Source organism: Muntiacus reevesi, chromosome 3 (assembly GCF_963930625.1).
Source record: "Muntiacus reevesi chromosome 3, mMunRee1.1, whole genome shotgun sequence".
Classification (NCBI taxonomy): Eukaryota; Metazoa; Chordata; class Mammalia; order Artiodactyla; family Cervidae; genus Muntiacus; species Muntiacus reevesi.
In genome coordinates, this window is record NC_089251.1 from 10543820 (window position 1) to 10558267 (window position 14448).

At 37.9% G+C, this 14448-nt stretch overlaps 1 protein-coding gene across 4 annotated transcripts in view; it reads left to right on the forward strand.

Moving 5' to 3' along the window:
• The window catches only part of GOLGA1 (golgin A1), a 49125-nt gene that overhangs the window by 6344 nt on the left and 28333 nt on the right, over positions 1–14448 (forward strand). For all 4 annotated transcript variants that reach the window (XM_065928461.1, XM_065928463.1, XM_065928462.1 and 1 more), the window contains 7 exons: positions 1165–1255; positions 3302–3376; positions 4297–4394; positions 6150–6182; positions 8239–8367; positions 8860–9029; positions 9474–9585. In XM_065928461.1, coding sequence (XP_065784533.1) covers positions 1165–1255; positions 3302–3376; positions 4297–4394; positions 6150–6182; positions 8239–8367; positions 8860–9029; positions 9474–9585 — 708 coding nt within the window. The remainder of the gene's footprint in view (positions 1–1164; positions 1256–3301; positions 3377–4296; positions 4395–6149; positions 6183–8238; positions 8368–8859; positions 9030–9473; positions 9586–14448) is intronic.

Consider the following 14448-nt stretch of genomic DNA (forward strand, 5'->3'; position numbering starts at 1 on the left):
ATACTATTATTTTTAATTTTGTTAGGTATAATAATGGTATTATGGCTATAAAGGAAAATTTTTTATGTTTTATAAGTGTTTGTCAAAATGTTGAGGATGAAATGTCATGATGTCTGTGATTTAAAGTACTATAATAAAATTTGATGAAGCAAATATGGGAAAAATCAGCAATTGTTAAAGTAGAGATTGTTAAGTAAACCACTCTCCCTACTCTTCTGTATTTTTAAAATTTTATAATCAAATGTAGAAAGATAAAGTGATTTATTTATTAACAGTAGTAAACATTGCCCAAAGTAATAATAGTGCCCATATGTTTTAATAATCTAGATTATTGGGAAAATTTGGTGTCTCATTAATATAATAATTTACTGAATATATATTATCTGCTAAAGGTTTTGACACATTTTAGAACCATAGATTGAAATCCCTTTGTTTTACAGATGAAGATACTGAAATTTTATCAATGTCAGTGATAGATTCTTTTTTAAAATATTTATTCATTTATGGCTACATCCATTCTTAGTTGTGTCTTGCAAGATCTTCGTTGTGGTGTTTGAGAGCTTTCATTGCGGCACACAGGCTTAGTTGCCCCGGCGCATGTGGAGTCTTAGTTCCTGGATCAGGGATCAAACCCACATCCTCTGCACTGGAAGGCAGATTCTCAACCACTGGAGCACCAGGAAAGTCCCAGTGACAGGCATTAGCCTTCAATCCCTTGCTAAAGAGCCTTCCTCCCTTTACCCCAGGATTTTACCTTTGGAAAAGTAAAGTGATTTACTTTCTTATCTGAAAATATATTTTTTGTATTATGTACTTGTTACAATATGATCATGGGCTTCCCTGGTAGCTCAGCTGGTAAAGAATCTGCCTGCAGTGCAGGAGACCCCAGTTTGACTCCTGGGTCCAGAAGATAATTGGATTTGTTTCCCACCGTGTATTCCAATACCATGTACACACACACACACACACAATGTATCTGTTTTGCATCTTATATCTCCTCACTTTATAGATGAAGAGAGTATTGCTTCTCCTTTATAGGTAGAGAAGCTTTTTAGTGATCATTTAAAGGGTAGCCAAACCTGAAATAAGAGTTGTCGCTTTCTGGTTATGTGGTCCCATGCTGCTAAAAATCCATATATGAATACAGCGTCTCTGTCTCAACAGGCTTCTGATGGAAGCAGCTCCAGAGAAGATCTTTCATCCCAGCTTTTGAGAAGGAATGAACAAATACGGAAATTAGAGGCCAGACTTTCTGGTATGTCCAGGAACTCATAAGAAGCCACCAAGGGAAAATTGCCTTGCACCTGACCCTCTTTCCCTATTAAAAAGCCACATAGCATAACCTTACAGTTATTCTGACATAATTTGATCTTCTTAGTCAAAAAGGAGCAACTCGTACCCCCTTTGTTTCCTTCTTTTATTAGTGTATTGAATAGTGTAAATCCAAAACTGAAGTTTTAAAGTTAAAAAAAAAAAAAACTTACCTTTTTCTGCTCCTGAGATTTCTAGCTGTGGATATAAATGTATTAAAAATTGCCTGTAGATTTAGCCATCTTTCTTCCATTGGCCAAACTTGCTTCAGGCGGAAAGGGCTAGGGATAGCATTTTCATGGAATGGTCTACAGATATTGGATTCTTCGGCACCAGCCATAGTTTGGTGCTACATTGCCACTCCCTGAGATACATATCACCTGTGTAATATCATTCTGGGTCTTTGGGCTACTCTTTAGTGGTACTTTGAACTTCAGCACCTGTATAGAAGCTGTAACTCTCGTTATGTCTTTTGTGTGCAGTTTATAATTTACACAACTCCTATTATATTCTTTGCCTGAGCAGGGCATGTCAGTCATAGAGTTGTAAGTTCTTATTTTGGTTTCTGCCAGTGGATACATTTTGAAAGCTTCAGCCTGAGAAATGGTCAGTAGTTTCTGTGTGTGTTTTTGTCCCTTGACCTTATGCCCATTTTACTGGAATGAAAGCAGCAGACTACAGAATTCACCAAGTTGTATGTGAGATATTTGTGTGTGTGTAGTTACCAAGGCTATAGTGTAACTCACAGCTACTAGACAGCCTATTATCTCATTTTGTTCTCGGTCTAGGCTAACAAGACTTAGTGAGATTAAGGTCACACAGGTAGTAGGTGGTAGAGCTGGAATTCAAACCCAGATTTGCTTGATGGTAGAGTCCCTGCTTTTCACTACAGTCTGCTTGAAACTCAAGTGTTATTATCCTATGACCTCTGCCTGTAAGCAGTATCAGTAACAGAGGTGAAATAACTTTACACTTGTTCAGTGTTGGGGAGAAAGCTGTAAGGTAATATGCATCTTCCCTAAATTGTTTGGGCTTGACTGATGTTAGAGGAGGGACAGGCAAGAAAACTGACATTAATTAAGTGCATTTATGTCCTAGGCTCAGTATGAATAAGAACAACCACAATAGCAGCTACTCTTTATTGAGCATTGCGTCCCACTTGCCTAAAGCACTTAGTTTATTATCTAATTGAGGCAATAGAACATTTCATTTATTATCTAATACGTCCTTTGTGGTAGATACAGTTAATACCATAATTTCATAAATGAAGAAACTAATACTTAGGATCAGTCATTTGCTTAAGGTCTCTCAGCTAAGGACTGACTCAGTTGGGATTTGAAATAGAGCCTGTATACTTGTCCACTGTATCATGCTATCTTCTTTGGCGACCCTGGTAATTAATTCTGAGTTTACCTTTAACATGGCATAGGCCACTCAGTTCTGTGGCTGACTTTATTCCAGAGAGTTCAGTAAGGAAAGGAAGCTGACTTTAATCTAGAGAGTGCAGTACTTCTGTTGCAGAGGCCCTGCTGTGGCGAGGTTTTGCTGTTGTCCTGACCGCTGTCACTCAGTCGTGTGGGCTGCACGTCAGCTGTTCAGTGAGTTCTCTTGATCCGTCCTACTGCCAAGAATGGGAAGGACAGTGTAAACTGAGATTTGAAATTCAGTAATGAGATAATAGTGGTTTTCATGGCAGGGCATTTGTGATGACCAGACCAGGTCCATTCTTGTTCTTTCTCTAGGCTAAACAAATCTGCCTGTTTGTAGTCAACATTTACACTGTGGGTAGTTTGTACTATACTTGTTTGCCTGTGTTGTTCATTGTTAATGGGAGGCTGTCTGCCCAGCTTTCCTTAACAGGAATGGTTTTCAGGTTGAGAAAATCATCATCATTTTCATTCATTTTTTTTGTTTGTTTTGTTTTGTTTAATTAACTTCCTTTCCTGATGTTTGTCCATGCCTGGTATGTGCGTCACCCTCCTCACCCAAGACTATGCTGAACAGGTCCGCACCTTGCAGAAGATAAAAGAGAAGCTTGAAATTGCCTTAGAAAAACACCAGGATTGTACGTATTTTTTTTCCTGCTTTTTTCAATCTTTCCAGAGTTTAGTTTTTTGAAACAAAACAGTAGTGTATGGTTAACTTTGCCTTTCATCATAGCTCAAATCTTTATTATATGAGTAGCATACTTCTTAATTGAGTTGACATTTATCTGATAGTTATAAACCTATAATTCATACTTATGTTGTCTTATGGGCATGTTTCCTAGGAGAAGGATATTATGTGTATCATCCAGTTAACTGGTTTTTGGGCTGCCCTTGGATATTAGGAAAGTCTAGTGCCTATCCATGGGCCTAGATTAAGAAACTTTGGTTCTAGCTATAGCTAGAACTTCGTAGCTGCTATGTTCAATAACTGGGAGAAATCTCTATCTTCACTCCTCCAACAATAGGACATACATTTTGTTTAGTTTACCCTAAATTATATGTTTTCCTTTGGGTTCAATCCAAGAAAGATGCTAGTAGAAGTAGAAAGGTATTTTTTGTGGATATAATATATGCTAAAAAAATTTTTTTAAGGAAAAGTGAAAGAAAGGTTTGTTTTGCTTTGTTTTGACTTTTGTTTTAATTCTATTAAATAGTAGTAGCCATCACTTAGCAATAGCACTGGTGTTTTCTGGCAGGCTACCTGACTCAGTGTTCTATCACCGTATCATTTTAAAAGTACCCTTTGACATTTTCCTAAATGTGTATACTTGACAGCAACAACAGCAAACAGTAGGAAATAAGCTAAAACAGAACTGAGGTCTGTTACTAAGGCCAAAAGCTTCTGGGAAAGTCAAGATGGGTCAGGGTTTTCCCAGTCTCATAATCCACTTTTGTGACATGGCCTTTTTTGTTAGGTGACAGTTATAATCACATGGGCTGTTTGTCATGCTGTTTCTGAAATATCTCCATATCTCAAATAGAGCCTCTTTATTAACAGCTTCCATGCGGAAATTTCAAGAGCAGAATGAGACATTCCAAGCCAACAGAGCCAAAATGGCAGAAGGACTGGCTTTGGCATTAGCCAGAAAGGACCAGGTATTTTATGTGTGGCACTGCCCAAAACTGGTGGAAAAATTTCACTTAGTGACGTGATTTCAAATCTCATGCCATAAACCTGGTAGAAAATATTTACAATCTAGGAGAAAAGAAATGTGCTATGTAAGTTCTTTGAGAGTTTGTTTCACTGTAGGGTGGGAAATTATCCAGAAACTTTATAGTTATGATCATGAAATATGTCCATATGTGAGAGTATCCTTTTCCAACTGTGTAGCTGTGTAAAATAGAGAAGGTAAGGAAGTAGTGTGTCCATAATCTGGTTGTGAGCCCCAAGATAAGGGGAAAAAAGTCTCTGCCCTCCAAAAACCTGTCTGAAAGCCTAGTCCCAAAGCAGTTGCCTTGATAGTGCAGAAGAAGGTGCTATTAAGCTAGCAGTCATCCATGATGTACATAGTCCTTACAACCTCTGTCCCAAGTTTCTTCATCTCCAGCCAGCTAGACTGAGGGGGTCTTCTGTAACCTCAATAGAAGCATCCATTGAAAGATGTGAATAAATGATAGTAGAAAAGGAAAATAATACTATTACTGGTTATTATAGTAATTATAAAGTTTATTTTGTTCAGTGGCATTTTAAATTTAAGATAATCATCAAATATTGTAATGATTGTGGAGAAAGAAATGGCAACCCACTCCAGTATTCTTGCCTGGAGAATCCCAGGGACAGAGGAGCCTGGTGGGCTGCCGTCTATGGGGTGGCAGAGTCAGACATGACTGAAGCATCTTAGCATGCATGCATGCATTGGAGAAGGAAATGGCAACCCACTCCAGTATTCTTGCCTGGAGAATCCCAGGGACAGAGGAGCCTTTTGGGCTGCCACCTATGGGGTCGCACAGAGTTGGACACAACTGAAGCGACAGCATGCTTGCACTGTAATGATCATTTTGATTTATTAAGACAGTGTCAATATATTACATTGCATTCAAGAAAACACAATTTGTTTCATCTGCAGTAAGTGCTTGGGTTGTTTTACAGTGTGTATTAGTCATCTCAGTCATTAACCAGCTAGGAAAAAACATCATTCACCAATACTTAGTTAATAACTGTGGTGTGAATGTATATAAATGAAGAGATAATCTAGCATTGGTGGACTTAATTTTAGGCATTTAGGATATAGCCTTTTGTCCCAATCATTATTTTTTCCCCTCTTCTGTGATTGGTGAATAAAAGGCATAATCCTTTTTCTTTAACTTTTACCAGATGGCATGAAGGATATTGGTAAAAATTAAAATGAGAAGGAAAATAATGATCAGGGGCTGCTGAAGACCACCCTCTTCACCTCTTTTTCAGTAAATTAATTTTTAAGTATCAGTTGCAGAGTTACCAACTCAGCTGCTCCCGGCTACCCACTCCTAAGAAATAATAACAGTACCCAAAGACAGAGACTCATTAAGAAGCTGAAAGCTGCATCAGACGAGATCGGGCGCGTTCAGGGTGGTATGGCCGTAGACTGAAAGCTGCATCAGAAGAACTCTATAGCTTTATGTGCCCTGCTTAGGAAAAGTTTGCAGGCTTATATTTGTGCTCTAGAATTTTATATAAAATTCATTTTCTTCTCCTTTTAGGACTCTTGGCTTTCTTACTATTAAGCCAATATCATGGTTCTTTTAATGTGCTATTTTGTTTGGTTGATATATTTCTTTGGGTAGGGTGGGAGGGTTATTTTGTTTTCTGAAAATCTTGATTTTGTTGATACTCTTGCCTGGAAACTGTACTTCTTTATTGTTTTGTTTTAGGAATGGTCAGAAAAAGTGGATCAGCTTGAAAAGGTTAGTTCATCTTATTTTTGTCTCCTTGTGAATATTGGCCTCTTCTCTGGGGCTTGGAAAGTGCTTTCTCCAGTACCTAGTACACTGTTGCCACTTTTTGAAAGCAGGGTGCCAGGTGATCAGACACTGACTTGGAAAGCTCTTGTCCTTGTTTTTCTCGGTGGGTGTGCTGGGTATCTGCTGTTGGTCCCTCTTGGCGTCCTCTCTACCCATCTCCTCCCTTTCTCTGTGCCTGAAGGCCCATAGGGACTGCATCAGCAGGGCTCCATTGCCCTCTGGCTTGTAACTGAGGGCGCCAGTGGGGAACACGGAGAGAGCTGGGTGGAAGAGTGTGATCAGAAGTTTATTCCCCCTGCCATCTCCGTGTGAGGTCCCTTCTACTTGATTGCATCCCATGGCCAAAGGTTCCAGCTCCAGTTTTACCTTTGGTTCGCCCTCAGATATAGTTCCTCTTCCTGTGTTTCTTATAACCTGTTTATACCTTTGCCCCCTTTATGCCCAACTGCTACAAGCACATTATCTCTTTTGGATTTTCTTACCCAACCCACAGCTTTGAAAAGTCTATTAGACACTCCAAAATCCCTGATTTGAGTCTGTTTCCTGCTAGAGCCCTGACTGACACAGTGGTAACACTAGGAATACTTTTTGAGAATGCAGTGGGGAAGGAGGACATTTCTGAAGGCTGAGCAGATAAGAGAACTTCTTAGCTAGACATAGATGAGAAGAATTGATTATTCCAGCACCATGACACTGTGTAGGTGCCTTATGTAATGTGTTCCTGGCTCTTGAGACATGAAAAGGAAGATGAAATTTCACACCTACAATTAGAAACACATTTTAATTTAAAATAATCAATTGTCAGTTTGCTCAACCCAAATTATATGCTGCTTCCTAATTCATTCCTTCTTTTCATTGAGTACTAACTTACTCTTTATGATGAAAATGATTTCTCAGATTGATATATTCAACTGTAAAATAGTTACTGTTAAAAGAATGTGTTTTATTATTGCACCATTCTTGGGATAAAACACCAATTAAACCAGCAGTTTTCTTTGTGTGTTCTAAAGAAATCTGATTATGCAAGCTATCAGAATGCCTTAACGTATTTACATAAGGGAAGAATTACAGAAAAATCAAGCTGTCTCCCAAAGAAACTTGTGCTTAAAAAAAATATGTATATATACTCATACATACATATATATAAACATGGTGTTAATGATGATCCTCTTAAATATAAAGGTATGGGTTAGGTTAAAGTTTTCTTGTCTTAAAAGAAACTCTTAAGATGGTAGCAGTTAAATTCTTATTGGACTATTTTTTCATCTTTGAAGATTATGGTAAAGGGGGATGCATATAGGACTAAAGTAAATAAAATCTATTTCAGTTCACTAAGAGCTCTTTTCTCCCCACTCCCTCACCCCCACAGGAGTTGGGAAAGATTTTAGACCAAGAAAGAGTAATGAGACATCTATGTAGGTCTTTTAAACCATAGTGATTTTTGGAAAAATTTTTTTTAGAATTTTAATGTCTTTTCAATCAAGAATTGGAAACTGTAATAGCCAGAGTTTGTCCTGAAGAGAATTCATCTTGGGAATAGTAAATTGTAACTTCCCAGCACCAGTCATGTCTAGTTTTTGTTGACTTGCTGTCTGAATATATTAACTGAAACCGGTTCTACTTAAATCCATCTAATGTCTTAATAGAATCAGTCTTATTCCAGTTATGCATGTTATTCAACCAGTTCACTATGTCACTGAGATAGACTTGTCAAATGGATATCTGCAATTGCTAATCAAATAGAAGCACTTCAAATGTTAAGCTTTTGGAGCTCTTCTTCCTCTTTCCACAACTATCATTTAAAAAAAAAATCCCTTTCTACCTTAAAAAATTTGTAGGTAATTTTGTAAATAATTACCATAAAGCTTCCCATTTTCCATGTATTATTGCTACTGACAAGAGATTGCCTGAAGGTTTTCCATTGTTAAGAATTCTGGTTATATAATACAGATTTCTCATGTCCTGGTTGCCTGAGCTAATGTCTTCTTCTTCTGCATAGGATAAAAGGTTTCTGACAGCTCAGTTACAGGAAATGAAGAACCAGAGTTTGAATCTTTTCCAAAGAAGAGATGAAATGGATGAATTAGAGGGATTCCAGCAACAGGAACTAAGTAAAGTAAAGCACATGGTGCGCATTTTTGTCTTAGAAGCTAAATCCTCAGTAGATGTTTAGTTACTATGATTTTGCTAGTCGTGACTCTAACTGCTGATAAATATACCTTAGTTGTCTTTGATATTTATCCTATTTGTATGTCTTTCAATTTATTAAAATAGAGAAGTTCTGTTTGATATGTCTTTCATTTTTCTTTTTAAACTACTGGGCCTATAAGATCGCTTCTAAGCTCACAAAAATATTATAAAAACTTGCCTTACTGGTCCAGATTTTTTAAATTTCAATTTTTATTTATTTATTTGGCTGCGCTGGGTCTTAGCTGTGGCTTGTGAACTCTTAGTTGCAGCATGTGAGATCTAATTACCTGACCAAGGATCGAACCTGGGCATCCTGTATAGGAAGCACAGTCTTAGCCTCTGGACCACCAGGGAAGTCCTTGGTCCAGATTTTTTTTTGCAAGTGTATTTCTTAGTAGTAGCCCAATGAAACTTTATGTCTTTGTATCAGCTTTTAAAAAAAGAAGAAAGCTTGGGGAAAATGGAGCAAGAATTGGAGGCACGAACCAGAGAACTTAGTCGCACCCGGGAGGAATTGGTGACGTCCAGTCAGATTTCGTTAGACTTAAGCCAGAAGCTGGAAGAACTGCAGAGACAGTACTCAGCGCTGGAAGAGCAGAGGTTCTTGCTTGGTCTGTGGGGCCCATGGGAAGCGGTGTTAGTGTAGCCCTGGCTTGAGCCTATCTGTCTTTCCCCATTGTTCACTGTGGCACTTTCTGATCTTAGTTCCTGCAAAGTCTTCTGGATTTGTCCGTTCCCAAACCCTCACTCCTCTGACTTGAGCTCAGAACACCTCCAACCCTGCCAAGCAATTTAGATTGTTTTAGTTGCTATACTGTTGAGTAGCTAAAGGCAGATCAGGATTTCTTGTTCAAACCTGGGTGGAATTTTTCTCTTGGGACTTCTGCTTCAGAGAGAATCCGGGAGTCTTATCCATGGATAATCTTCACATGGCTAATGTTTGCAGCCCTGACATGTAAAGAACCATGTGTATTTTTCCTGTGAAAGAATGTGTCTTAGATGAGATATTCAAATTTGTTCATTATCTGCTTCCTTTCAATGAAGAGATCGTGTGACAGCTTCGAAAACAGGTGCAGAGAATAAGATCACAGTCCTGGAGCAAAAGGAACAGGAGCTCCAAGCATTCATTCAACAACTTTCCATTGATTTGCAAAAGGTAAGAAGAGTACTAGGAATGGACCCAAGTTCCTAGGATTCATGAATGGGGTAAAAACTAAACCTGCAGAAATTTCTGCATCAGGATGTCTGGTTGTGTTTCTCGTGCAGCCCACATCTCTTTAGTTCCTAGTGTAACAAGTCTGCCTCCAGATGGGCTTAGTTGCCTCACAACAAGGAGTACCCAATAAATAGGTCTTACACAAATGAATGACTGTGATACAAGGTTCATCTCCACATCACACAGAAAATCTAGATACCTATAGTGTTTTGTCTCCAAAGCTTACTGTTTCCTTATAGAACTCAAACTTTCTCTTTGACAAGAAAAAAATTCACATCTCAGGAAGTCCCAAATAAGTGAAATAGATTTTTCAAATGCAGGAGGTGTGCCATAGGGAGAGTGCATTTCCAGAGTTCAAGGAACTCTTCCTGGAGTAATTGAAATTTCAAGGATGGATAGGACAGCCCAAAAGCAAAAAATACAGAAGGGTATAGAATACACTTGGAACTTTGTGGGTAGAGAGGATGACAGAAATAAAGCTTTGGGTTTTATGGGACTGTTTGATATCAATTAGAACCATTCATTCATTTCATAGTTGGAAAAACTAACTTTCCAGACTCTGGCCCCACTAAGTTACCTCATTCATTCTAAAACTATAATTTGAGCTTTATTATGTATCAAGCACTGTGCTCTGTGCTAGGTGTTTATTAAATACTAGGCTGAGCAAAACAGATATCAGTCACCCTTGCCCTTGCGGAACTTAGTCTAGAGGAGCAGTGAGACGTTAATCAGTAATCACATAGATGACTGCAAACTATGATGCATGCTCTGAAGGGAAACTACAGGGTGCTGTGGGATCTTTGAAGACGGCACCGAATCCGGTCTCATGTTGAAGTCACAGAACACTTCCCTTGAGGGAGTAATGCTTGAACTGAGATAAACTGCTGAAGCAGGTGGGCGGGTTGGGGGGGGTGGTGGTGATGGCAGAGAATTTTAAATAGAGAATAGCACAAACCATAAACCCAGACATCTGGAGGCAGTAAAATGAGTGGCACCTTCAAGGAGGTGGAAGAAGGCTGGAAGGATAACACATTAAAGGAGTGAGTTGCTTGACTGTTAGAGGAAACACTGAAACGGTTTCCAGCTGGAAACTCTTACATCGTCCGGGCATAACATGGTGGCTTTGACAAGAGTGGAGGGTGGAAATAATGGGAGAGAAGACAAATTTAAGAAAGAGATAAGAGAGAAGCGAGAGTAAAAGAGGTGCTGGGGTGATTACTGGGTTTCTAGCCTGATCAGCTAAGTGGCCGGTGTTGTCAGTCATCAGGCTAAGAGCACTAGAGGAAGGGCAGTTTCCTCATAAAAATGAATTTAGAGTCAGTTTCTGTGTTGTCCTTGTTGACACTGAGTAGATATGAAATAGTATTTATGACACGTAAGTGAGATCAAAAGTGTAACAAGCCAATGAACCCCCACGTAGCTACTCCTCCCGCCTGCCATGTTAAGAAAAGGAATGTTTACCTTTGAGATTCTCGGTGTGCCCTTTCTCTGCTATCCCATTTCTTTCTTAAGTCAGCCTCTCCAGAAATTATTCCACTTCTTTGCTTTATAATTTTATCCCTAAACAGCATCTTCTTTCCTGTATCATGCTTGTTGTTCAGTCACCAAGTCATGTCCAACTCTTTGCAACCCCATGGACTGCAGCTCACCAGGCTTATGAAACGCTGTAGGTATTTTTCTAATACCGCGTTTCTGTGCTCAAGATTATGTTCCTGAGACACATTCATATGGACACATGCCGCTATAAGTTAATCTTTTCTCAACTGTATAGTATGAAATTGCTAGAGTTTTTTTATCTGTTCTATTGACAGTGAACATTTTTTCTGCTTCTTTACTTTCGCAAACCAGGCTGTTGTGAACTTTTGTCTGCCTGTGAAAGAGTTAACTCTGGAGACTTCCCTAGTAGTCCAATGGCTAAGACTCCACGCTCCCAGTGCTGGGGGCCCAGGTTTAATCCCTGGTCAGGGAACTGGATCCCACATGCCACAGCTAAGACCTGGCACAGCCAAATAAATAAAAATTAAAAAAAAAAAACAAACAAAAAACCAAGAATTAACTCTGGGGTCTATTTGAGATGTGAAAAGTTTGGGTCAAAAGATTTGTACTTTTCAACTCCATTAGAAAATGCCCAGTTTTTTCCATAGCAGTGGTAGTTATTTACAAACTTGTACCAGTGGAGTATGAAAATTTGGGTTGCTCTGCTTCCTTGACAAGGTGGGATATTGTCAGACCTTTAATTTTTGCCAGTCTGGTGAACGTAAAATGCATCTTTAGATTTTCTTACCGTGATTTTTTTTTGGCCACACTGTACGTCTTATAGGATCTTAGTTCAGGATTGAACCCAGGCCCTCAGTAGTGAAAGCAAGGAGTCCTTACCACTGGACCACCGGAGGATTCCCTCTCACCATGATTTTTAATTTGCTTTTCTCAGATTATTAATGAAGTTGAGCATCTTTTTATGTGTTTATCTATTGTTTTCCCTCTTCTGTGAAGTGCTGCTTCAAATCTTTTGCCAATTTTCTATTGCATTTATGTCTTTCTCTCATTAATTGTTGGAATTCTTTATATATATACTGTCTACCATGCTCCTTTGTCAGTTGTATGGGTTGCAAATATCTTCTCCCAGTTTGGAGCTTGTCATCATACGCTACAGTTTCTTCTGTTGAATATTAGCTTTTCATTTTACTATAGTTGAATTTATGGTTTACCTTTAAGTTTATACTTTTGTCTTTTTTTAAAAATCTAAAAAAAGAATCTTTCCTCACTCAGAATCATAACATTATTCTCCTATATTATTTTCTGAAAGTTTTATAGTTTTGACTTTGTTTCTAGGCCTTTAATATGCCTGAAATGTGGTTTTGCTGTGAGAAAGGGAGCTGTGTCTTTTTTTTTTTTTTTAATTGTTTCAGTACTATTTATTGAAAAATCTGTTTTCTCACTGATCTGAAATGCCAACTTTATCACAATTCAGTTTTGCATTTGTACATGGAACCATTCCTGGACTTTGGGGTGTATGCCACTGTGGTATTTCCACAATACTATGCATTGCCTTAATAGCTACAGTGTTAGCATAAGTTCTGGTGTCTGACAAGATAAACCTCCCAACCCAGTTCTTTTTTAGGGATATTTTGAATATCCTTGGCCCACTGCTGTCCCACAGAACAAGTTGTCAGGCTGTTTAAAAAAACCCGGTGGGATATTGATTGGAAGTACATTGAATCTGAAGATGCATTTGGGGAGCACTGATTACTTTATCATGTGAGTTTTCTTATCCAAGAGCATGATCTCTGTGACTCTAGATATTCAGTGTTGTTGTTTCTTTAAAAATGACTTTCAACAACCTTCTATCATTTTTCCCATAAAGGTTTGTTATCCTAGGTGCTTTATGTTTTACACCAATCCTAAATTTTTAAAAGTATTTCTTGTATTGGTTGCTGGTATATAGAAATATTTCTATATTAATTTTTCACAACTTAATAACTCTTATTAAGCTTAATAGTGGATCTATAGAGTCTAGCAATCATTTCATCTGCAAAATAAAGATTTTCTTTCTTTCTTTCTTTCCTGTACCTTTTTTGTCTTTGCCTTGAGCTGTTTGTTTTCTTATTTTTGAGGGTTTTTTTTTATTGTTGAATCATAAAGAGTTTTTTTTAATATGTTTTAGATAAAGGCCTTTGTCACATGTGTCTTTTGCAAATATTTTCTCCTAGTCTTTGGTTTGTCCTTGTCTTCTCATTCTCTTGACATTGTCTTTTGCAGAGCAGAAGCTTCTAATTTTGATGAAATCAACTTGTCAGTTATTTCTTTCATGGATCATGGCTTTGGTTTTGTAATTAACAAATCATTGTCATATCCAATGCCATCTAGGTTTTCTTCTATGTTATCTTCTAGGAGTTCCATAGTTTTGAGTTTTATATTTAGGCCTGTGAGCCACTTTCAATTAATTTTTATGAGCAGTGTAAGGTCTGTGTCTACATTTATTTTTTTTTGCATGTGGGTATCCAATTCTTCTAACACCAATTGTTGAAGGAACTGACTTTGCTCCATAATATTCTTTTGCTCTTTTGTCAAAGATCAGTTGACTGTATTTGTGGGGGCTCTACTCAGTTCATTGACCTTTTTGTCTATTCTTTTGCCAGTATCATACTGTCATAATTGCTGTAGCTGTAGTAAGTCTTAAAGTCCAATAGTGGCAGTCCTGACTTTATGCTTCTTTAGCATTGTGTTGGCTGCTCTGGGTCTTTTGCTCCTCCATATAAAGTCAGTTTGTTGATATCTATAAAATAACTTGCTGGGATTTTAATTTTTATTGCATTGAATCTATATATCAAGAACTGATCTTGGCAAGAACTGATTCGTTGGCAATATTGAGTCTTTCCTATCCATGAACATGGAGTATCACTCCATTTACTTAGTTTTTAAAAATTGCATTGATCAGAGTTTTAGTTTTCCCCATTGTATATCTTATACATATTTTGTTAGATTTATACCTAAATACTTCATTTTTGGAGTCTTACTATAAATAGTAAGTGTTTTTATTTCAAATTTTACTTGTTCATTGTTGGTATATAGGAAAACAATGAAATTTTATATAGATGAGGAAACAATGGAAACAGTGACAGACTTTATTTTCTTGGGCTCCAAAATCACTGCAGATGGTAACTGCAGCCATGAAATGAAGAGACAAGTGTCTTGGAAGAAAAGTTATGACCAACCTAGGCAGCATATTAAAAAGCAGAGACATTACTTTGCCAACAAAAGTCCGTCTGATCAGTGCTGTGGTTTTTCCAGTAGTCTTGTATG